Source organism: Prinia subflava, chromosome 4 (assembly GCF_021018805.1).
Source record: "Prinia subflava isolate CZ2003 ecotype Zambia chromosome 4, Cam_Psub_1.2, whole genome shotgun sequence".
NCBI classification, from domain to species: Eukaryota; Metazoa; Chordata; class Aves; order Passeriformes; family Cisticolidae; genus Prinia; species Prinia subflava.
In genome coordinates, this window is record NC_086250.1 from 51993668 (window position 1) to 52018973 (window position 25306).

Consider the following 25306-nt stretch of genomic DNA (forward strand, 5'->3'; position numbering starts at 1 on the left):
TAAATACCAGTCCTAAAAATTCAATCTGATGGTGCATGAAAATGAGAGGTTTTCTCCTTTACTGCTTGTTTTTTGAATGGGTTGAGTTTTGGGTGTTTGGTTGGTTGTTTGATTGGTTTGGGGTTTTTTGTGTGGGTTTTGGGGGGGTGGGTCTGTGTGTTTAAGATCAAGAAATCAGTTAGATAGTAGTTTTTTGCAATTCAGTGAAATTATTAATTAGATGAATATAACAACATTCTACAGTGGATTGCTAATCAAAACTTGAAACCTAAAGAAATTACATGAGAAAATTCTAGAAGCTAAAGAGTCAGGAGACAGAGAGACTCTGAAATAACTTTTCCTCAAGTGGAGTCCATAAGCATCGTGTAAGAATTTTCACTTGTCTTGTATTGAGATATTTCAAGTGTACTACTAAGGTGAAACTACACACACACCCCTCTCTCTGCTCACAGAGATAGACAGCAATTCAGTCATGGCTGAATATCTGTTTGACTGCTAAAAGCAGAAAAAAAAAGTGTGCTGTTGTTCCACATTGATTTGGAGACTCCCTGAGATATTGCTGAATGGAACACACAGATGTTATGATATAAAGGCACAAAAGAAAATTCATTGGCATTAACGTAATGAAATATTTTATGATATTATTTCCACATCCAGAGGACTCTAAGGGCTCTGTGCTGAGACATGGAAAAGGTAGCTCTAACTTAAAAAGATCAAGAGTTATCATCTTTTCATCAAGAAGTGAAAGAAAAATCCTTCCACATAATGATTTTCAGATTAAGAAAAAAAAAAAGAATAATAAAATGTTACTATCTCCTGCAAGATTTTGGCAGATAGGATGTTAAACTGTCACATTTTTTCCTAATATCAGGCTAGCTGAAAAAAATCCCCACTGCCTTTAGCTGCCCAGAAGACAGCGTCAACAAAAACATGTATAGTGTATGTCTCAGTGCAACATGCTGTTAATTGCAAAACCAAGGTCCAGATAAGTTTTGTTTTCCTCTGAGACTGAGTAAAACAGCACTGAGATTAGGGAAAAAATAATTAAGCAAAGCAGAACAAATTCACTGTTGTGTAACAGTGTGGGCCATTGCTGGTTTTCTAATTGGTTTGTTCCGATTAATAGACATTCAGAATTTATCTAATAAACAAGTAGCTAACATCACATAATGCTTACTACAGTAAAGACATAACTCACCACCCAACACTAATTACCTCTGCAGTATAGTGTCGGACCTACAAGGCATCCTTCTTTGCCTGGAACAACAACAGTCACCAAATGAACAAAAAAGGATAGCATTACTGGAATTTTTTTTAATCTACATTCAATGAGCCATTCCTCTCTGTCTTCCTATCAGCACATCCAAATCAAAGGATTGGTATAAGTAATGCACTAAACTCTATCCATCAACCACCTATCTCATTTAAAAGTTTGAAATACAGGTCTTTTTACAACCTTGCTAATATAGAAACCTTATGGCATTCTCAAATGAACAGTGATCATCCACAAACATGAGTGTCCAGAGAGGCTGGACAAACAGTTTCAACAGTAGCTGCATGTTTCTGTGCAGCCTCTCTGATACCATCCAGATGAGAGTGAAAAGGGGAGTTCCAGTCTGAAAACACAAAGAATAGCTCCATGTAGCAATGTGTAGTGGAGGAGACATTGTGGATTTCAGCACCCACACACTTTCCATGCACCAGCAATACAACAGCACCCTGAAGACAAAGCTGTACATCACCAACCCTGCAGTTCCACTCTGTCGGGTCTCTCCTTAGCGTGGAAGAGGTCCAGAGCATGTAAAGCACGTTTTAATTTGTTATATCTTATCTCCCCCTTCCTTCTTTCAGGAAAACAATTAGACTGCTAACAGTGAGACCATCTCCATTACATGCCAAATTGTGGATGGTGATCCAAAGCACTGAAGGCATCAGAGCTTCTTCAACGAAACAGATGACTTAAATAAACCTGTGTTATGCATCTTTCCCGGGGTGCCCTAAAACTTTTATGAAGCTTTTCAAAGAACTGGCAGACACCAGACATCTAAAATAAGAGACTCCATAGAATATTACACTGACCTCAAGTCTGCCAATGTTTTCAAGCAACTGGATGGAAACTGTGGAAGTGCTAATGGGTTGCAACTACAAACGTATCTGGTGTCAAAAGGCATTCTCACAAAATTATCCTAAAGTTAATAAAAAACCCCATCCTTTTGAAACAGCTTCTTCAAATGAGACTATACCAACCATAAATCCCATGCTGGTGTAGTACTCAGGTTTTTTAAGAGAACCTGAACAGAGTAAAAAGCCTATATCCTTAAATACATGCATATGCCAATTATGACTTTAAAAAAAAACGAAAGCAGAAACCAGTGAATTTATGCTCTGAAACTATTAGCTTCTAGACTAATTAGCCTAATGTATTTAAATAAATGGTTAATCTACTGATTCCATTATTTTGTCTCAATAATATAAAACCAGAATGTTCCAACATTTAATTACTATTTATTTTGTGTGTACTATGTTTTGATTCTAATGAATGCTTTTTGGTTCCTTTAGGTGTCATCTTCATTTCTGAAACATTCATCAGATCAATTATGACTTTTGTTGCCTCGAATAAAAATGGTGTGCCTAAAATAGCTGACAGTAAATGGAAAATTGTAAAACTAACCAAACCACCCCTTAGTCCAGAAAGCTAGTTCCTTTTTCTCATTTCATCAGTGAAATCCTTCTGCCCTCACACCCATGCAAAGAATTTTCAGACCAAGTTTCCCATAATCATGGGCAGAAATAGCATAATTTTATTCTTTTCTTTACAGAAATACCTCAACTTTTTTTTTTACAAAGTAACACAATATTTAAGGTCTTCATATAAAAAGCTCCTACGAACACAATTCATCCTTTTCTAAGAATAAGTGCAAGAGCCTGCATTAGCATTTCAGGATTTGATACCATAGGAGATTGGTAATTGTAGGACACTTGGCCTATTTACTGCAGAAGCTGAAAGGTGCCACCTATATACACTGGTATGAAGGAAAAGAAATGCTTTCTTTTACCATTTAGAAAGCTGTTAAGGATAGATTTAGGTTGGATGTAAGGAAGAAATTTTTATAATAAGAGTGGTAAAATACAGGAACAGATTGTCCAGATATTTTGTAGATGTCCTATTGCTGGAAGTCCTCAAAGTCAGGTTGGATGGGACTTTGAGCAACTTATCTAGTGAAAGATGTCCCTGCCTGTGGCAGGCAGATTGGACTACATGATCTTTAGAGACCCTTCCCATTCAAATCATTCTATGATTCTATTATATGGGTCCTCTTCTCTTTTTTTATTTTCTTTGTTTTCTACTTTTAGTTCATTTTTTGCAGCCTGGCAGTGCCAAAATAACACCTAGGTTTGTGGACACAAATCCCTTCAACTTAAACAGAAAGTATGTTAAATATGATCTTTGTGTCACAGGCAAATGGGTACAGTCAAACGAAGTCTGATTTTAAATTCTCAAAACACCCCACAGTACCAAGTGTTATAGATCCCGCATTTAACATTCAGATTTAAGCAGCACGAAGTAATCATGGCTTAGAACCAGGTATTTAAAATGCAAGAAAAACAGGAAAAACACCAGTATGGAGAACTTCTTGCAGCTTCAGCTTGCTTTAAGCAGAGTTGAAAACCTGAGAACTTGCAATCATTACAACATTGAAAAAGTTTTCACAGTATTTCAAACATTTATCACAATCTTTATCCACTTTACTGATACCTAAGACTGCATGCATTCAAGACTAAAGGATTAGCACTGTGAGTTTAACCCAAGGTATGTGCATACCTATTAGAGCTAAGTATATTAAAGACAGTGAATAAACCTCTCAGGGCTCTGCACAACAGCATTTTGCAACCTCAGTGAAAGAGCATCCAAGAACTGATGAATGAAAGATTATCTACTATTTCACAAACAAATCTTTAAAATACAGGGTTGAATTAAGCAAAAAAAAGGACTTTATTTCATAAGTCACTTTCTCACTTAATTTTATACTTAGCAGTGTGTCCAATATAATTACTCATAAAAAATTACCATATGATTGAATTTTTCTCTTTATCTGAAAAGCAGCACCAGCATCTGATGTTCTGATTAGAATCTGGCTCAGTGTCGGTAATGGAATTTTCCACACACAAAAGAATAAAATCCTATGTTAATTCTGAGAGAATGATTTCAGAAAGAATAAACATTTCCACACCTTCTCTAAACTGAGATTGAAAGGGAAAACAAGACAATCATACATTCATGTACACAAAAATGAAACATGCTAAAGTGAGGCTTTCAGAAAGTCTGGGATTCTATGGGGAAATTACACAGAACATGAAATAATCTTTTCTGAAGAGTTAAATAAGAGTTTATGTAACTTTTCCTATGAATATATTTTTTTCTGCTGCATTTTTAAGATCAATGAAAACCGATCCCAGATTATTCATAGACAGCCTTAAAAACCACAGTAGCATTGGAAAAGACGTAGTGGAGGAAATAAGGCGAAAAACTTGACTGGTGTAAACTTCCCAAGTGGTTCTGACACAGGAGCATGGCTTACAGCCTAGTGAAATGAATGCTGAAATTCATATTTATTTATTTAGCAAATAAATTGGTCTCTCCCCAGATATTTGTCAAAAAAGTAAACCAAAGACTGAGCATTAATAAGTTCCTAAATCCTTGGAGCTTTCTCTTAGGATTCTTAGGAGGACACAGTCTGAACAAACTCTACAGATTACAGTGAAAACACCTGCAACTACTGATACAGAATTTATGTCATATCCCCAAAGCAGACCTTCTCTTTCACATTCAAAGTTAAAGTAGAAAATCAGCCACAGTAATGAATATACCCTGGATTTGCAAACAATATTATAACTCTCAAACTATGACTACTGCATAGGATTAAAGGCAAGTTAATAATTTTCAGAATAAAACAATTACTGAGCAGAGCACATATTTATTTCCTGCTCTGTCAGGCAAAATTGAACTGTAGGTGAGCAATTAAAGTATAAGGAAATTAACATGGAAGTTTGTAAGATACTGTAAGGCAGAAACAAGGCAGATGCCCATAATTCAAAGTACTAATAAACATCACCACATGGAAGATGTGATGGACCACATGTGGTAGACATAGAGAGGAGAAAGCATCAAAGCCCAGCATCTACAGAACACACAAAGAAGTAATAGAGACTAATATTTTCAACCAATGCATAGCAAAGAAAAGGAAAAAGGTGCAAGAGACACATACAAATAAAGATGAGAATATGCGAGCAGATGCATAAAATTTGATTAAAATGCATTAAAGAGGAGCATCAGCTTGAACTAAGTCTCCATCTGGATTCCACCACTGCATCGAGCATTAAATCTACTGGTAACTATTTAATACAACCCTGAAAAGAAATTAAAAATGACTAGCAAATGTTGACTCAAACTGCACAACTGGAAAGGGCTGTGCAAGTCTGGAAGGAAGTCTGTGGAAAGAATGCAAAATGGAATTGGGAGGCTGGGATAAATAAATTTAAAAAAAGACTGAAATTACAGCTGATATATCAGCTCATGGTATATTAATGATGCCAGGGCTTCAGGATGAAGCTCCTGGCATCATTACATCCTTGACAGTAATGCTGAGAGTTTTGGAATTCTCTGTTTAAAACTGGATACCCAGAACACTTATCCACTTAATTCAAAATGGTGAATGCCTGAAAATAGATGGAAAATTTAAGCCTTTCATTGTATAAGGCCGTCTTAGATTATTATGCACAGCCTCTCATTGCAAGAGCAGATATGCTAGATAACAGTTCTCAATGCATCTAAAAATTTCATTTAAAAAAAGGCATGAAGTAAATCTTAACGGAACAGCTACTGTTTAGACATTTATTTTAAAATTATTTTTATTCACTATCACATCCTTTCCAAAGAGCAGACTACTTCCTCTAACACATCAAACTTTTTACACAGTGTGCTAAAGAATGAACTATAACCTTTAAGTCCTTTTAAGTTCTACCCCAGGTTCAGCATCTTGAGACATCCTCCTACTCTGAAACCTAATACTGGGCCACTAAATAGCTCAGCCTTGCCCTGCACCATCTCTCAAACTGTCCTTCCTCCCAGCCTTCACTTCAGTTGCTACACAGAAAAATGGATTATTTTCTAACCACTTCTGTCGTGTTCTCACACACCTAAAATAGTACCTTGAGAATGTTTATAGTCTAGTTTTACTTGAAGACCTATCTCCATCTTTTCACAAGTGTTTTTGTGAGAATCTCTAATTTCAAATGCCATAGCATAGATCAGACAATAATATGGGAAAACTCACACTGAGTTTTATGGTTTCTATACAAATTTTTATTTCTACACACTGAGTCCATGATTTCAGCGCAACAGGAAAATCATTTGTCCATCCCTCTCCTTTTTTTTTTTTGTTGTGCAATATAATTTATTGTATATGAAACCAAGCTAAGACATAAACCACATCTTTTTCTGCTTAACAAAAAAGTTATTCACTAACAAAGAATAGCTGACAGGAAAAATCAACAAATAATATACCAAAAATAAAGCTGCTTTGGAAAAAAGAGATGTGGTAGGCTGAAATATGAAAGAAGACCTCTGAAAAGGCATAGAAGTTTAACATCCAGCCTTTTTGATTCATTGAGCAGGTCAGAAGTTAGATGAAGCAAAATGAAAACACAGTAAGAGTAACAAGTTAGTTCACTAGCCCTGTGCTGCTGATGGACAGTGAACTGTCCTCTAGTTTGGAACTGGACCTGTCCCTTTGGCAATCAAAACTCCACCTACAGATCTGCACTGGGGCTGCAGGCACTGAACACGCCTGGGAGGTCACAGCAGATTGTGAGAGCTGGCCCATCTGCATGGAAAGCTTCAGTTCTTTTGGAAGGGAACGGGCAGGTCCTCACCAAAACCTTCTGCGTGGTAACTAAAATCTGAAGACATATTTCTCAGGATGATAACTCACAAAGTGCTGATTAAAAGAGCTACCTTGGACATATGGAGATAAAGATAGCAGTGCCTAGTTGTATCAAGTGCTGCCAGGAAGATTTTTAGCACCAGGGGTTCTTAATTTTATCTTCTCTTTTAATTTTTTTTCCCTTCTTAAAAAAGAGTGAATATTTTTCAGTTCAGTTTCTCTCTTGTGCTCAGGCAGTAGATTTCAACTTTTAAAACAGCAAAGCTGGTTTATGAGGAAATTGTTTCTAGAAGGTTTGAAAGTTCACAGCCTTTGAAACTTAAAATTACTTTCCTTGTACGTGCATTAAAAGGCATACTATGAACACGACACAGAGAGCAAAGCCCACAGCTCACCTCATAGTAACTTCGCACAGCATTGCAAAACGCTTCGTCTGCGACGATTTGCGTCTCCCCGTTCAGAAAGGCCTGGAAACGCTCCCTCAGCACCTGCAGCTGCTGCTTGTTGAGCTGTGCAGGAGAGAAACAAGGAGAGAGGGGAGAACAAAAATAAATGCAGTTAGTCTCCAAGTAAAATACACAGCACTGCACACACTTGGAACCTGTGAACAGGGAAAAAGAGACAGAGGCTCCCTATGGAATGGCAGCTCTTCAGAGGCCCAGCTGCCACACATGCAAGGCAGGTACCACACAAGGGAACTTCTGCTCCTTCCCTGGTGTCCCTGGGATGCCAGGAACAGGTCTGCATGGATACTTCTGTGCAGTATTTTATATGCATAAGCTGAATATAATGGTTGCTCTTCTCCATGGCAGCAGCAGCAGCTAATAAAACTTAGCTCTTAGCTTGTCTTCAAATACATCATTTTCTTTTCAGCCTTGAAATAACTGAACATAAACAACTGAGATGCCTCAATTTTTTGGAGTAAGCTAGGCACTACCATTGGAGTGTTTCAAGAAGCATGTGCACTGTGAAGAAAATGGAATTCTAGCCACTGATGCTACAACACTGGGAACAACACAAAACTGGATCTTAGGGAAGAGCAGGCAAAGATGGACACCCAGTAGCCTTTGGTGGACTTCATATCAAAGTTGAGTACGTTTTGAAAACAAACTCCTAGAAGAGCACATTACACACTTAAACCTAGCAAACAACTCATTTTTATCAAAGTGTAATTTTAAAGGAAAAAACAAAGTTCAGAAGCTCTCCAGGGATCCAGACAAAGGTCTTTCGTCATGGTTTCTATCAACTCCTAAATTATTTAGTAGCATTTTTCTCCTTAACAAATCTGTGAGAAGTTTGAATATCACATTCTTGAACTTAAACACTAAAAAAATTTCAAACAACTGACAGAAAGGTTTTTTCATCCCTCCTGTATTTTGCATAAGTAAAACAAACAAACAAATAAATGTATAGCCAGAAAATGTAACTATTTTTCCAGAGGGCAGAAAGTGATATTTATAATGGGTAACCTGCAACAAATAACACTGCTCGCAATGGCATAATCATTTCTTATTGGAGAATTTTTTGGCATCTGCAGTAAATATGGTGGCGTTAGGCTTTCAGGTCTCTTTATGTCAACACTTTGAAGTCATTTAAGCTACAACACTGTTATAAAATTAGCAAAATTTCTGCTATCCTGATAATGGGCCTACTGTAGACAACTTCTATCTTCTTAATATCACAGGAAGATTTTCATCCCACATAAAGTTTGCTAAGTTTGCAAACTCATGTGCTTCTTTGGAAAACATAATTTTCTGCAAAACTCTCCAAATTGATGGCAAACCTGAAAGCTGTTTTATTTTGACAGGAAACAATAGTACAGATGTCATCTATATACTGGGTATCAGAAAGCCTCTAAAAAAATAATGAGATGTAGGCAGTAGTGACACAAAGCTGAAAAGTATGCCTCTGAAAAAAAATTCAAGCTAGTTAAAAATATATGATAATTCTATTCCTCCTCTTAAGAGAACAATTAAGAAACAGAACAAGCCCATGGAAAAAAGGCCTCCTGTAGAGGCAAGCAAACTTCAACAGAGGTTGCTATGAATTGGATAAATTTCCTGCATGAACTCCTGAGAGCAGCAGCCTGACACTGACACCCCATCCTGTACCACTGCTAATTAAAAATCGATGGGAGGAGTACTCATATTGTGTCTGCACATCCACCCAAAATGGTACCTATCCACCTGCCTGCCAAACATCCACTCCTTGCACACAGTCTTCATGACACTTGACAGCTGTTTCTAACAGAAATCAAACCTCATTCCACTGATTCGATTCTTCTTATTCTTCTCTCATTTTCTAAATATTTTGGAAAAGTTGAGATACCAGAAAATGCAAATCATTATGGATGGTTTGAGGATTTTTTCCAGCTCACACATGTTCTTTTGGGAGACTTAGAAAAGAGAGGAGCACTCACACGGACAGTGCCCCTCTGCTGAGCGAGCAGCTCCTTCATCCCATGGAATATTCACAGCTCTGCTACAAGAACATGCAGGCTTCCTGCCAAGGCAATTATGAAAATGCGTCTTCATGCCTGCAGACTTCATTCTTTAGGTGATTTGCTTCTCTATTAGCCACATACCAAACAAAAACATTATGAATAAGGCAATGAAATATAAATTTAATTCTGACTTTCTCATTTCTAACCATCATAGTTCAGCAAATACTTTTAAAATATTTATATATGGCTTTCATATTCACTACTTTAGGTAGTAAGAATTTCCAAGAGTTGAGTGGCATTTTAGGATTACTGTGTATTTCTTAAATTACTTTTATTTCAGTGCAAAACCTGGATGTACAGAATAAAGTTCTCCTGCAAAGCTAAATAATAATATTATTCCCAATGGAAAATATGAAAAGCTACAACTTGCACTAAGGATGATCTGAAGCCTATTTTACATGTCCCAAGTACTGTCATATATAGAGATGCAGTTAGCTGTCAAGATACAGAATAATTTATAGTAGTCTACTGCAGCATACAGCTCCTCTGGGTTTTTTTACTTGTCAGAATATTGAGTGTACAGTGAATTCTCTCTCATCTCTTTTTTATGTTGGTCATTTTTAATAAATTCATTAACACTCTTCAATTTGAAGCACTTAAAAATTAAACAAAGCTAACAGTATAAGTAATAGCTTGGAAATGAGATGAGAAAAAGAAAGACTAATTGCATTGGAATGCTGTAGTAACAAAACGCAGAGACACAGGTATTTGTACAGGACATTAGCTCTGGGATACTGCCAAGCAGCTCAACCCATCAAAGCTGAGCTGCCTTTGAAGTTGGTCAACACAGAACAAGAGAATTCATGTACAGCCAGAATTCCAAGAGAAATGCTTAAGATTAAGGGCAGTAAGCCTGGGCAGATTCCCTCTGGTAGGAGCTCCCATAACGGAGCTCAAGGTCCTCTGCAGGAGCCTTCCTTTCCATCGCACGAGCCCTTTCCTCCTCTGCTCTCTGCAAGATCCACACACATCAGACCTTCACTTTCAGTCCACTCTCATCTTCGCTGTCACTGCCTCTGTTTCCACATTTTAATTTTAGTAGGAAGAGCCACAAACAGGAAATTTAAAATAAAAAACCACATTACTATATGTCCCCCCAAATGTAAACTGAACTCGGAATACCATCAAAAGTACACAGCAAAGCCTCACTGATTCTGCTGCTCTCCATTAACCTGCTTCAGCTTTGTACTGCTTCTTTGGATTTCGCAGTCTTAGTGGTAAAGAATCTGTTATCATAACTCTGTGTGATACTTCATAAACAACTACTGCTGCTTCATGGGAGAATGTATGCTGTAACTAAATTCCAGTGACTCAGACTATGAGACTTGATTGCGTTCTGCAAAATGATTGAAGATAAGTAAAGACAAATTTACGGGAAAACAAGACTAACTGACCTCAGATTTGTTCTTTTTCTTTATTGCAGTCACACAACAGATAAAAACTTATCTTCCCCTCCATCCCTGTGTCTTTCAACTAACTTTTTTTTTTCAGTTTACATTTGCTAACCTTAGTAAGCTATGAAACAATAAAAATATTTAAGACAGAGTAAACTTGTCAAAGAGATATTTAATTAAATTAAGAATAACTTTTTCAAGTTGCAGTAGCAATTTAACAAGGGTAATATAAAAACCTGAAAGAGCCTCAAGCACTTAACTACTAAAAAACTTTCTCACCTTGCATTTAACATTTCAAAGAAGTCACGTATCCAGATATCCTCTTTGAGCATTAATTTAAAGATTTGCTTTTTCCCCTTCTAAAGTGAAAGTTGGGTATGAAAACCTAGAGGCACTTCTGGTTTAGCTCCACCCATACCTTTAAACAATTTCAACAAATGGATTTTTACAGAGTTTAAACTCCTATTTTTATAAGAAGTTGCATTTCAAATAGTTATTCCAATGTCACAAGTTTTGCTTCCTTAAATAATAAACTCCAACGAAGGAGAAAAATGAAGCACCTACGGATTTTTAAGCGTATGACTGCTTATTTCTCTTTGAAAGACAGAAGGAAAAAATACAACTGTAGCTTCTCTGCGCTTGATGCTTCATTAAGAGCATCTTCATCTGCTTCTCTCTGCCTACGTACACAGAGCACTCGCTACTGCCCGGATCGCAGGCAGCCAACAGCAGCTGGCACAGACAGCTCACGGCAGCACTGCCCCTAGGGAGCTTCGGCCCCAGAGATGAGCGAGTTCCGCCCGCGGTGTGCGCGGCCCGGCCCGGTCCGGCCCGCCAGGCCCGGCCCCGCGGTGCGGGCGGCGCCGCAGCTCCGGCACCGCGCGGCACCGGGGCCAGCGCCCCCCCGCGGCCGTGCCGCGAACAGCGCCCGCCCGAGCCCGCCGGGGCCTGCGGGCTCGAACGCCGACAGCGGCACTGCCGCCGCTCCCCCACCCTGCAGCGTGCCACCACCCCGTCCGACCGCACCGGTGTTCGGGGAAACAGCAGCAGGTGGGGACTGCAACTACAGACAGAGCAAGGTAAAGCATTTCTTACACAGGCTGCAAAAACACAGCGGTACGGAGGAGCCAACCAAGGAGCCACTTCTGAAACCTCAATGCTGCTATGTGTATTGTCTGTAGCACCAAACCTCAGTCCCTTAACACTTCCAAACAAGAGGAAGCATTTTTATTTCAAAATTATGCCATTTTGTATAATGTCTTTGACAGCAGCAGTTGGTTTTGAAAAACTTTAGTCAAAGCTATCATTTTTGAGAGCCGAGTGGAAAAAGAGCCTCGTGAGGGTTCCCTCAAACAGCTGTCCCTCTCTTCCAATTCAGTCAGGAGATAAATGATAATCTCCTGAATTAAGGGAACTGAAGGTACGAATAAATCTTTTTCCAGTCAACTTCTCACATATATCTTTGAATATGACTTTGTTTCTTGTCCTGACAACCTCTTTGTCAAGGGAAAACCAAATGAACAGAAAAATACATCAAAATTCTGTCAAGGACTAACTCATCCCATTGCCACAGTAGCATTCTCAAGGATGTGGAGCTCAGTGACTCCCTCCCTGTGTCGTCTCGGCAGGGTCTCCCATTTCAGCCAGGAGGCAATACTGGTCAGCCCATTACGGCAGCTTTCCTCTTCCCAAATCAGCCTTAGGAACGGCAGGACTGCATCTAACAACACTTGAAAAAACTCTCACTCTGAGAGAGTGTGAGACTCAAGAGCCACCCAAGCCTTCACCACTCTGCAAGAATTAGGGCTTTTGACCACCCTCCATGGTGGTGGGGAGGACTTTACCCACAGGGTACTTTACACACAGCTCCTCTGTGAGAGCCAAGAACAAGGCATGGAGCCTTAGGCTGAACCCATCATTATCCTCTCTTTCCAGAAAAACATAACACTTGTGCCACATCATTGCCTCTTAGCATGCTTCATCTCCCACTGGTGATGAGAATAAGCCTGCAAAGCAAATAGCCAGTTATAAACAGTGATTCTTGCTCTGTTTCCTCTCCCTCTCTCCCATCTTGCCTCCTCTTCCAGTATCTGCCTACAAAAGAATAATACTTGTATTTCACAGCAGAGATAGAGAGTATTTGTTTATAACGGATTACTTGACAGATTTTCTTCTGAGGAAGAAGACTAAATATACTAAAGAAAATATCAGTACTAAGACAGAGGTGATAGCTGTGGTTACTGTGCTGAATTATGCAGCTCCTAATTATGTGCAATAATGGTCCTATACAGCATGTGGGTGGCACACAATATATGCTGTCCCCTACTATTCATTGCATAAACTGGTTTGATTTTCTAAAAACAGGATAAATATTTTGCTGTCACTTAGCAACCTCAACTGTTCTTTGATTTTCTTAAAGTTGAAGTTATTCCAAGTAAAACAGTGTCTGTAAGGATTCTGTTTGCTGTCACTCCATGCACACTACACTGAGTATCTAATCCTAGTGTAACAATTCAGTGCCTTGTTGCATCAAATATTAGATTACCAAAATCAGCCAATTAATTTACCAAGCACATTTATCATTCTTTATAATCTAACAAGCGCAACATCGTATTTACCTTTCACTGGCTTTAAAACCCAGAAACATTACCAGTACCATAATGGTCATTCAATTCCACTTATGAATGTTTAAGTTATAAATATTTTATGCATTATTAGGTCTGAAATTTTAAATACTTTGATTGTCCAGAGGAGCATATTCAAGATTCTTTGGCAGAATTGTAAAATGTCTCACAAGGACCAGAGGGTTTGGGGGTTGGTTTTCTTCAGGGAGTAGAGGTGATGGCACAAAAATCAAGCAGTGGGCAAAGCCTGATTTACATTAAGGCATTCAAGTGTACCTCACTGACTGCCAAAACATAACTGGAGACAGATTCCAGCAAGGTCAGATTGGCACCTGAGAGGAAAAGAAAAATAAGTATTTTGAGAACGAAGAGGAACAAGTATTTTGTGGGGGAAAAGAAGAAATAAAAATCAGATGTTCCTAATTTTTTGGCAGAAGAGTGAAACTATATAAATCAATGCAGCATAATTTAACTGCTTAGAACATACTCTTAGCAATTATAGGTTTCTTTCTTGTTGAAAAAAACCCCAAACTTTTACAGACTATGCTATGCTAGAAAAGAAAGAATCTATGTGTTTTTCCTAAAGGCAGTAAACATCACACCCCAATAAAAGCTATCTCCACTGAGATGTGGCTGTCAGTACAGTTGCAATCATTTTCTTTGTATCCACTCCTACTACCTGAGACTTGCTGTAGAATTTAGCTGACAATCACCAGCTAGATTTATAATACTGTATTTCCTCCGTGCTGTGCCTCCTCTCAGTCTGGGGTGGCTGCCCAAACCCCACAGCTAGTGCAGTGACGTTCTGCTGTCCTTTGTGACAGCACTCTTTGAGGCCATGGCCCATGCAGAGCACACAGGACCCTACAGCCTCATGTCCTTGAGACTGCCGAGTTACACGGAGAACAGTCACACCTGAAAGCTATGCAAGCAAAGCTTCCAGCCAAGAAAACTGATGACGACTCATGCAGAGACCATGAAAATCATCCTAGCAGGAATCCACAGTGGGAACCTCAGCTACCAGTGCCTTTCACTGAAGTCAGGCCTGGAAGAGATCTTCAAGATCACTCAGTTCCAACCCCTGCACTGAGAGAAGCAAACCTTCCACTAGACCACTGGTTGGTTAGATGGACTGGTTTTCTGATCAACTAACAAACAGGAGAAATAAAAGAAACAGAGGTAAAGTCTGGCCTGTAAGGTCATTAACAGTTAAGTCATCACATCATAAGGACATATATCATTTACGTGTCAATACACAACCTAATTTAACTATGCTATGGTAGAACTAGGATACTGGTTCTAGATAGTAGAACCAGGATACTCAAAACCCCTTAATATTAGATAAAAATAAGTAGATACATTTAAAAAAAGTAGATACTGTGCTAATCCAAGTGACCTTCAATTCTGTCAGGCAAGGGCACCTCTGCTTGTGAAAGAGGACTTTAGCTTTGCTTGAGGTGTCCAGGTATCATCTCATCTTGTACACTTGTATTTCTAATACACTCTTCTACCTTGGAAACCTGCAGTGGGAAAAATTTCTACTTTGAAATCCTTTCCCAGCCTCACAAGATGAGCCTTCAAATATTCTCATAGTCCACTTTTCTAGGAGCCTCAGGAATACATTTATAGCAAACAAAATCTAGACACTATCTAAACAATAAATACAAACATCTATCACCGTGGAGGCCCAACCAGGAACACAGACTGGGGACACAGATCTGGGTGCAACAGAGCAGCAGGGCAGAAGACCCTGCCCTTAGTTTATTTTTCCATTATATATCTGTGGCAAGGTGACCATGGATTGGAGAAGGGTATCGCCACCTCTCCTGTCACATTGGTCCAGGAGGCTGTCATTCAACCTCCCCTTGTCTTGGAGAAAGTATTCATAACATTGCCAATATTTACAAAACATGGTCCTGTGTTTACAATTCACCAGCGTGAGAAACTGCACGTTTCTCCTTTAATATGAACGCTTAGCAAACCAGGAAAATTCATGGCAACATCTCACCCTTTTAAGTATATTAAAAAGAAAACAAAAAAAGAAAAATGAACAATTCTATGACAGGAAAAAAGAAAGAAAAAAAAACCTGCATAAAGTTCACCGACCTTCATTTAGGTGACGGTGTGAGGGCTACATGTTGGTCTGATTCTGCCTTTGCTACCCAGGGTTTCACCCTGAACCCCTTGCAATAACCTGCTCAAAATATCTCGAGCATAGTCTAACGTAATTCAACCAACACCCTCATATTTTTAAATTTTTATAAGATACAAGGGAATATATGGTGCAAAAGGCAGGAGCATTCCAAGAAAATTTTAACCACTCAATTGAAAATTCCGAACCCCAAAAGTTCTGTCCCAAAACCACAACCCCCAAACAACGTGCACTTTCCCCACAGAGGTCACAATGGCTACCATACATAAAACTGAGCCATAGCAAACAATTCCTCTGAGTCCATGATTAACAATCCGCTGGCTCTCAGCATCACACTGCTTCAATCAGTCCTTGTCCAGCAGCTCCACAGGATCCAAAGTCTCTATGGAGGCCATATAGGAAAAGAGAGGATGCCAGTCCGTGTCCATGTTAATCGGATCTCGAAGAGGCTTCTGTGATGGGTGGCACTAGGGTGGCACAGGGTGCACAAGGTTTCAGGATCAGTCCAATGCACCTGAGGCAGCTCAGCAGACTTTCAGTGGCCACCTCCATGGCAAAGATCCCAGAACCTGAGGATAGAGAACTTAAAAAACACAAATTGAGCAATTGACTTTTTCTCAAAGAATGCATGCAACATAGGATGTGGACGTAGAAACCCACTGCAAGGTCCAAGGAAAACTGACCATAGCTATGTGGCAACATCAACACTTCCTACACTTGAGATGATGGCTGTACACCAGCCAGAGAATTTTGCTCTTGTTCTAGAGCTTGGGAAACTGTTTCGTCCCCCTGACGTCTTCGTCTTTTTCTTCGCCTCCGAGTTTTCGGGCTTGGCGTGGGCTCAGCATGACCCACTGCTTTGCAAGTTTCTGCAGTATGGTCTGAACCCCCACATTGTGCGCAGAGAAACAAGGGAGTCACTTTCTGTGCCTCCTTTTCCTGTTCTCCACTAGGCTGAATATCTGCCTGTGTCTCATGTCCAGCATTCTGCCTCCTTTCTGCCGGCTGTGAAGCAGCCGTTGGGGTTATCACCATAGAATCACAGGTGTTTAGAACTGCACAGGTCTGGACCATCTCCAGGACAGTAGAAGTCTCTGGAATGGTTTCCAGGAGCCTCTGGCAAGCAGAATTAGCATGGCTTCTTGCTAATTGCTCCAAAATTATCATTGTCAAAGTTACATCCTCGACTCTCGTCTTTAAAAAATGCATCAGACGCGATATAAATTCATTAAAAGCTTCCTCTGGCTTCTGTGCTATGTCTAAGAAGTCTTCCTTTGGGGAGAAGGATAACTTGGTTTTTATCAGTGCAGATATCCCTATGTATCTGCACGAATCTAAAACCCTGAAAGAAAGGCCAGCTTGCACATCAGGGCAAGCATATTGACTCCTCCCCATAAGTAGGTCAACTCCGACCCCAAACAAGGGATCATCTCGAGGCAGGTGGCTATTTTTGACAGCCATTTGTCCAGCTAGGAATTTCCAATTTCTTTCAAAGGTAGAAACCTGTTGAGGTTCAAGCATCATTGTTGCAAGACCTCTTATTACATAAGGAAAGATCAGATCCTCAAATTCTGCACTGATCCATTGAATTGCCTCAGTGAAGCTTATATTATCTTCTGCCACGTCCCTTGATAAGGGAAGCGGGACTGCCCATGATGGGTCATCATGGATATGATGCTGTGGAACCACGTCCACAGGTCCCTGAACTGGCTCGGGCAAAGCTGCATCTTCAGGCAGCAGCTCCGTTAGGTCAGCAGCCTGGTTCACCTGCGGACTAAAAGCCTCATCCGATTTCATGTCAGGAAAAGCGTGCACATCAGACAACGCTTTTGCCCCGTTATCATCTCCCACAGCCGACCCGGCCCCGTAGGGGGGGTGGGCGGGGGACAGTGACTCGCTCAGACTCCTCTCTGAGCGGGGGGGCGATTGTCGCGCTGGGCAGGGGGGCGTGGCCGATCGGCCACAGCTTTCAGCTCCTGTTCCATCAGCCGATGGGTCGGTGGCCGGGGCCAGAGCCGGCAGCAGCTCTGCGGCTCCAGCGCTCGGCCCCGTCCCCTCTGAACGGAGGGGGCATGCGGCGGGGCCGCGCGGCGGCGCGGGGGGGCTGTCCATCGCGGGTGGCCCCGCAGCAGCGGGCAGCGTTGCGCCCAGCCCTCCCCCCGCGGCGCCGGACTGGCACCGGACGCGTGGGGCGGGGCGCGGCGCGGCGGGCGGCGGCGGCTCCGCTGCGGGCAGCTGCAGGGCGGACCCCGCAGCGGCGGCGGGCAGCGGGGGGGTCGCCGCGGCACGGCGGCCCGGGGCGGCGCGGGCGATCCCCCGCGCTCGGCGTGGGACCCGAGGCCGAGCGCTCCGCCCCCTCGGCACCCCAGCTCCCCGCCCGGCCAACCGCGCGGGGAGCGGACCGAAAAAAGCTTCCCAGTCCTTCCAAAAACCCCGCTGGGCGCGCCCAACCCCCGACATGGGGGTGGGGGTCTCCTGCATCGGCTCTAACCCTGCATCAGAGCAATCCTCGTCAGAAGCGACGGAGCTCACAGGGGAGCCAGTCCTGCTTCCTGTCGAAAGCCCAGAATCAACTTCAAAGTCCTCCCCAGCCTCTTTTAGAAGTGGGAAGACTGTTCCCCAGATCCCTAGGAGAGCGCTAGCTCTCATATTTCCGTTCAGAACGGATAAAAAAAGTTTTTCCCCCAGGGTTTTCCATGGGTCGATTGAGAGTGCTTTTTCAGCACTATAAAAAATTCCAAGTTTCTTTCCCCAGCTAAATAGTTCTCTCACGTGTTTCCTGGTCAAGTCAGCGTCACAGGACAACAAAAAGGAGTGGAGCAGTTCCATCATCAATCGTTCCTCTGAGAACATCGTGGGTTTCTTCTTTTGCAGCTGTAGAAGGCAGATTTTTTTTTTTTTTTTCTTCTTTTTTCTTTCCTCACTAGCTTGCAACTTGACCACGTATAGGCGCCAGTTATCACCGTGGAGGCCCAACCAGGAACACAGACTGGGGACACAGATCTGGGTGCAACAGAGCAGCAGGGCAGAAGACCCTGCCCTTAGTTTATTTTTCCATTATATATCTGTGGCAAGGTGACCATGGATTGGAGAAGGGTATCGCCACCTCTCCTGTCACATTGGTCCAGGAGGCTGTCATTCAACCTCCCCTTGTCTTGGAGAAAGTATTCATAACATTGCCAATATTTACAAAACATGGTCCTGTGTTTACAATTCACCAGCGTGAGAAACTGCACGTTTCTCCTTTAATATGAACGCTTAGCAAACCAGGAAAATTCATGGCAACAAACATCTGCATAGCCATCACAGTAAACAGTCTCCATGAGAGACACATCCAGGTCCCTGAATACATTTATTTCTCAGCATGTAATATGAATTAGAACCAGCACAGCAGATAATCTCATGAAAACTACAGGGATGAAACTAAGCAACTGCACATGGCAACCAATCTGCACTTAACATTTCCTTAACTGCAAAGAGAGCACTTCTCATGGAAGTGCTCCTCAGCCCCATCTCCCAGAACTCTCTCTGGAAACTAGTTTTCATTAACCTAGAGGATTACAGTACTCATGAACCCGTAAAAGTTGAGTTTTGTGTTGCATTTTAAGACTCAACCAGAGAAACATCTAATAAGTAAGTAAAAGTTTTATCACGTCCCCTGCCAATACCATGTACACCTTCCACAAACAACTATCTATTCCCTAAAATACTAATATCTATTCTCAGTAACTCTGAAACTTTTTGGTTTTGTCATGGATTTTAATATCTCACATACCTAAAACTCCCTTTTGTTTCCCCACCTCCCCCAGTCATAAAGACCAATCTAATAGAAGGCATTTATTTTTCCCCACAAATCTTGTTCTTCTTGAATCAAAGAGCCATGATTGCTACAGGATTATTCAACACTGGCAGTCACTCTAATACACTCAAATGGAAATTCTTAACACACCACTAGGCTTTCTCACCAAGATATGTAGGAGATTCTTCACCATTCAAAGACTTAAGTACAAAGGAACATCTCCCTGAACCAAATATTCCAGCAGAGAGGAAGGATTTGAAAAAAGGAAGAACAGGATATATTTACATGCATACAACTAGCATGTCAGACTAGATCATACCAGTCCTTCTGGTCAGTTTGCAGAAAGTTCTCAAGGCTTAATTTATGTGGCTGAAACTACAGGGGAGAGCAATACAGATCTTTTAATGACATCTGATTTCAGCAGTACTCCACTTAGTTTTGAATTCTCAAGCTAAAATTACTTTCAAATTATCAAGCTGAAAAAACCCCAAAGCTTTCCAAAAGGGATGCAGAGGTAACATAAAAAACTTGAGCACTATAATCAAATACGTTCTCTCAGATGTCTAGGTACACTGGAGGCAATCCTTTCCATACCAAAATACATAGACATACTATCCAAATTACATATTTAGTCATATTAAACTATGTATTTGAAACACAAGATGGAGCATTCCATAGTCCATTTAATTTTGGTTGTACACATGTACACATACATGACTACATTGTTCCCTTTAGTCAAGGTGTTATTTTAGTCTGTGAAAAGTTTAAAGCAGCACTCAAACATCTGTAGATACCTTTTTTCCCCACAACAGATTTAATAATGGGTAAATTCACTAATTCTTGCAAAATCACTCACCTCTCTGGAAAAATGAGCTTGTCTCAGAACTGTATGCTGTAACATTTAAGTGTAGAAGGAAAACACAGTACATAAATCTAAATGTACAGTTTTCACACTCAAAATAAATCTGCCAGACTTCACACAAGAGACTGGTACAATAAATCCAAAGTTATTTTTTGCTGGGTAATCTTTATGCAATTAAGAGCCTCAAGAAGACACTTTATTAAAATTCCCTTAAAAGGAGGAATACTCAAACACGCTCCCACCCTGAATATCACAAAAACCTTCTGTTTCAAAGGTTTCAAGCAATGGGATCCTCATAATGGTTAAATAAGAACTTATAACAGTAGCTAACAGATCTTATTGTCAGGCTTTTCTTGATAGTGATTCAGAACCTTCTCCTTTTAACTCTATTTCTAGTGCTGCCTTTTGTTATGATAAGTGATTTCCTCTGAATGGTATGTATTCATATTACCCAAACATTTTAGAATTTATTTCTGTTCATCAGCACATTTTTCCCATCTCATCCTTGTTCCTGTGGGGTTTTTTTTGGAGGAAGGAAGCAGTTTCATACATTAAAAAGAAACCATTTGTTGCCTTTTTTCTTTCATAATCAAGATTCTGGATTCCTTTTCTAGTTAATTAAATAGTTCCCTCTTCTTAACCATTTGAAATGAACTCACAGTATTTGCTATCACACCACCTACTAATTATAACCTACAAATTCCATTCCTAGTGTTATTTCTGTCTTCCCTTCTGAAAATGCTCATTGGTTCTCACCGAGTGTTTCTGCAGCCTGATGTGGACAATCCAGGCCACCACAATTTTCATAACTGATGAGCTTTAATTTGGTCTGCAGCACATGTGTGCTTGCACAAGAGAGAACTTGAATAATGGACGATATCAGTATTTTAACATTGCTGTCTTTGTGCTCTCTGCTGTATAATGTGCTGGCTGAGTTAGAGCTCAGCCCTTTCATTGCAGAGTTGTGGTGAAGGGCAGCAGGCAGGTCCTGAGCCTCTTTACCTTGGGAGTTGCTTTTCTCTGGCCCCTGTGCTGGCTACATGGCATATGTCAGCATCTCACCTCCTGCCTCCGTGAGCCTCAGCCCAAAAATCACCCACTGACACCTTTCCCTGGCTTGGTCTTCAACCTGCCTCATCACCATGGCCTTCCCAGAGGACTGCTGGATAGAGGCTGACCTCAAACAGTGTCCTCAGACACGATCATGACTCTGGCCCCCATCAGCACCCTAGCTTGAACCCCTTAGGGGTCAATCTGCCCCTACTGTTTCCTAATACTCCTTTCATTTCTCTTTATCACCCTCAGAATCATCCCTTTCCTAGCAATAGCCTGTGGTCTTCACATCTTCTATCCCCTCTTTCCTTACTTCTGCCTCCAGCTTCAGTGATCACAGAGATTCCCATTTTCCCTCTCCTCCTGCTCCTGTCAGGTATGCTCCAGCAGAAAGGCAGAACACCACCCTTAAAAATAAGCAACCCTCACCCCCACGAATAAAAGTGTACTTTTAACATTTGAACTTACATTACTCAAACAGAGGCAGAAACAACATAATTCATGACATCTCCATGTAGATCTCCACATCCACACTGCATAAATTGTGTAAGCTATCTCCTGATGTTATCAGAACAGCTTTTATCAAGATTTCCAATGATTTCTTTTCAAATATAAACCATGTTGTATCTTTGTCTTCCCCATTTCTTTACTATTTTAAAAATTCTGCAGTTTTTCGGGTTTCACAGATTTTCTCTTTATGTATCTTCTTTCCTCACAGATGCTTCAGAGAGAATCCCAAAGATTTCATTTTTGTATTCATCACAGCTCACATGCATAAGTGGATCTCATTCAGCAGGCTTGTCTAAGCAGACAACCCACAGGTCTCTTTTCTTCTTCCCTCACATCAGGCTTAACTTGAAAAAAGGGACTTGTGTCATTCCAGTATCTCTCCCATGGTGCCCAGGTGTCAGCTTGGGTCCAGTGCTCCTCCTCAGATATTCACAGAGTTGTCCATGTTCGACTCCTTTCCTTCCTTCTCTCACTGCTGATGGAGAGACTGCAATTCTCCATCAGGACTAGAAATGGAAATTGTCTTCAGCTCAGGCCTCCTTCCAGGCAGAATTTTTGCTTCTCCCTACATAATCTCTGTGATCCAAATTTTCCTACATTCAACACAAGCTGCTTATGCTTGAGCTATCTTCTCAATTTCTACCTAAGCCCTGTATCACGATCTTCCAAACACGTAATTATTCACCACTGCAAATATCTGCTCCTTTCTTTGCCATGAAAAGAAGGCAGACAGTTAAGCTATAATTCAGTCATATCACCAATTTTACACAGATGCATTTTTCTAAATCAATTAATGAAGAAATTTTGGGATTTAGGTTCCTAATATTGTTACATTAGATTTTTTTTTAATTTAAAATGTTCAATACAACGTTTAAGTAAAAGTCTTTATGACCTTTAGAGTTGTATCCCAGTACCTTATTTCTCATCAGCCCTTCAATGCATCAGGAACCATCAGACACATAGCAATGTACAATACAGCACTGCAATAAATTTAATTCTGTGAAAATGGAGCATAAAAGTCTGGAGAAGTCTGACCTTAACCTCATCACTTATCCTACTTTAAAATAAAGAGGAATAAAATCATAGAAAATTCTGCTTCCCACAAGAAATAGTACTGGAAAAAACCATCTTCCAATGGAAATTTCAATTAAAAGAAAAAAATCTCATCTCCAATTATAAATCAGAGGTTAAATTAACATAAGATTTCAGTATCAGTAATACAGTCTTACAGGAAACAACAAAAAAAAAGGAGACAAGGTTAATTAAGGAGTTTTCCAATCTGCAATAATGTTAGTACTAATTAAAAAAGTTATTAAGCTGCACTTATTTCCATGGGAAGTTATTGGCAAAATGTATTTCTTTTATTGTAGCCTTTGATGCCTTGAGGGAGCAGAGTTAAATGGCTGAGTCAGTCAGTAAAACAGCAAACCAATTCACTTGCACCACATTCTCCTCCATGCTCTGAATACTAATCAGGACAGAATATTGAAAACAAAAGCTGCGTGTCTGCCAGTTGAAATGTGACTCTGTACCATCCTGACGTATTGATAACTTGCTCCCTCTTCATTGAATAAACCAAATGAATCACAACAAACAATGAGGCTGTACAGTATAATACTACAGATTTGTTTACTCTAAACATGCATGTTCAACTCAACAGTAAATAAAGGTTGTTACGAAAACTCATTCTACAGGAGGGTTTTGATTGTTTGGTTGGGGTTCTTTTGGTGTGGGTTTTTTTTTTTTTCCAAAATAACAAAGAAAATCCAATGGTAATGTTACCTCTAAGATCTTCACTCTTACTCTGCACAGCATACAGCATATGTATTATTTTTCTCCTGATTTTGTACAGCCTCCATATGTCAAATAATGGAGAACAAAGGCTTCACGACATTCTCCAAAAATCTATCCAAATAATCACATTAAGCAAGAAGTTACTTCAAAAAAAAAGTTCTTCCATTACAAAAACGTGAATCTGAAGATTTACCTATGATCATTTTTTATAAAGACATTACTTTTTATACTTATGGTAAGGTCCACAGGTTTTTGCCAAAACAGCCCACGCCAGTGAAACCTCACTATTCCTTTCTTATATCAAGAGTCCATGCTTCTCTGCTAGGAAATAAAAGTGCAGTACACTGTGGGAATGCAGCTGGAAAGAGAAGAGTGGCAGAAAACTTGACAGTTTTATACTATTGATTTAGAGTGCAATAATTTCCAGGGCACATTGTGGAATCAAGTTTGATAAAACACAAGAGATCAGAAGGAAAAGGCAGCAGCATCAGATGCAGCCTAGGTGGAGCAGGGAGAGATGGGCAGAGGCCAAAGTGAGGGAGCCAAGTTGGAGCCAAGTTCAGCAGTTTGTCACTAGTACTCCAATAGAAGAAACAATGGTCCTTTGACTTGAAAAAGTAACCCAAAAATGGAAATCATGGTACAGTAACAATATTTTGCTGAGCCCAAGCTCAACCCAGGAAACCAGGTAGCAAGTGATCATGTTCCTTTCCCCTCTTCAAATGTCACCTAAAGATTAAATCACTTAAACCAGGGGTTTTTTTCTGGAATTGCAGGACACAGCAATAAACAAATTTCATTTTTACCACCTCCAAATTTTAAGCCAAACAAGATCATTTCTATGTTCAGAGGAAAACACAGCATCTAATAACTTTTTCAGATAAGTATATTGCTAAGTCTGGAATTGTTATAAATATCCCTAATTAGTTTGTCACAGTCTGTTCATTAAGGTTTGAAAGGGAAACGGATTGACATAGTATTTTGGGATACATGCATTTGTTAAACTCAGTGCAGTGTAAAAAAAATATTCAGATCAAGATTAAAAAAATATTGTAGAAGTCTTACAATTCTGATTAGGAGCTAGCTAAGGAAAATAGACAAGGTGATGTACCACACAGTTACAGGGAATCTACTTGTGAGAAACATTACTAGAATTCAACAAACATTTATTTAGAAAACAGAATTCAAGGGAACAGAGTCTAGAAAAAGAATATCCTAAACAGAGTTTGGTAACTGCTTGGATAGTAAACTTTGGATTTTATGTATACAGTAAACAACTTTGAAGGAATGACTGGCTTTAAAACTTGATCTGAGGATGAATGAGAGGACGGAGTCTGTCAAACAGTTTTCACACTTCATGAAATCCCTGCATTACTGACATCCTAACATCGTATTTTTATCAGATATTGTGCTTAATTTCTACTTACACGAGAACAATTTATGTTATAATGTTAAGAAATAGACAGGAAAAGAGACACAACGAAACTGGTTAGCCAGGAGTGAACAGCCCAAGTCTGAAGTATCAGATTCACCAGGGTGTCTGGGATTGAAACTGGCCAGCTGCAATTCAAGGACAAAGCTCAGTGTGACACAAGCACCAAGGGGCAATGTCCTGTGCCAGACTTTAATAAAGGTGTGCAATAAAGAAGAAAAGAGGAAGCAAAGAGCTTT

General features: G+C 40.3%; 1 protein-coding gene across 3 annotated transcripts in view; it reads right to left on the minus strand.

Moving 5' to 3' along the window:
• Positions 1–25306, minus strand: part of CADPS2 (calcium dependent secretion activator 2) — a 288930-nt gene that overhangs the window by 221246 nt on the left and 42378 nt on the right. For all 3 annotated transcript variants that reach the window (XR_010080295.1, XM_063396763.1, XM_063396762.1), the window contains exon 2: positions 7340–7453. Coding sequence is in view for 2 of the 3 variants with exons in the window: in XM_063396763.1 (XP_063252833.1) it covers positions 7340–7453 (114 nt within the window). In the remaining variant the exon portion in view is untranslated. The remainder of the gene's footprint in view (positions 1–7339; positions 7454–25306) is intronic.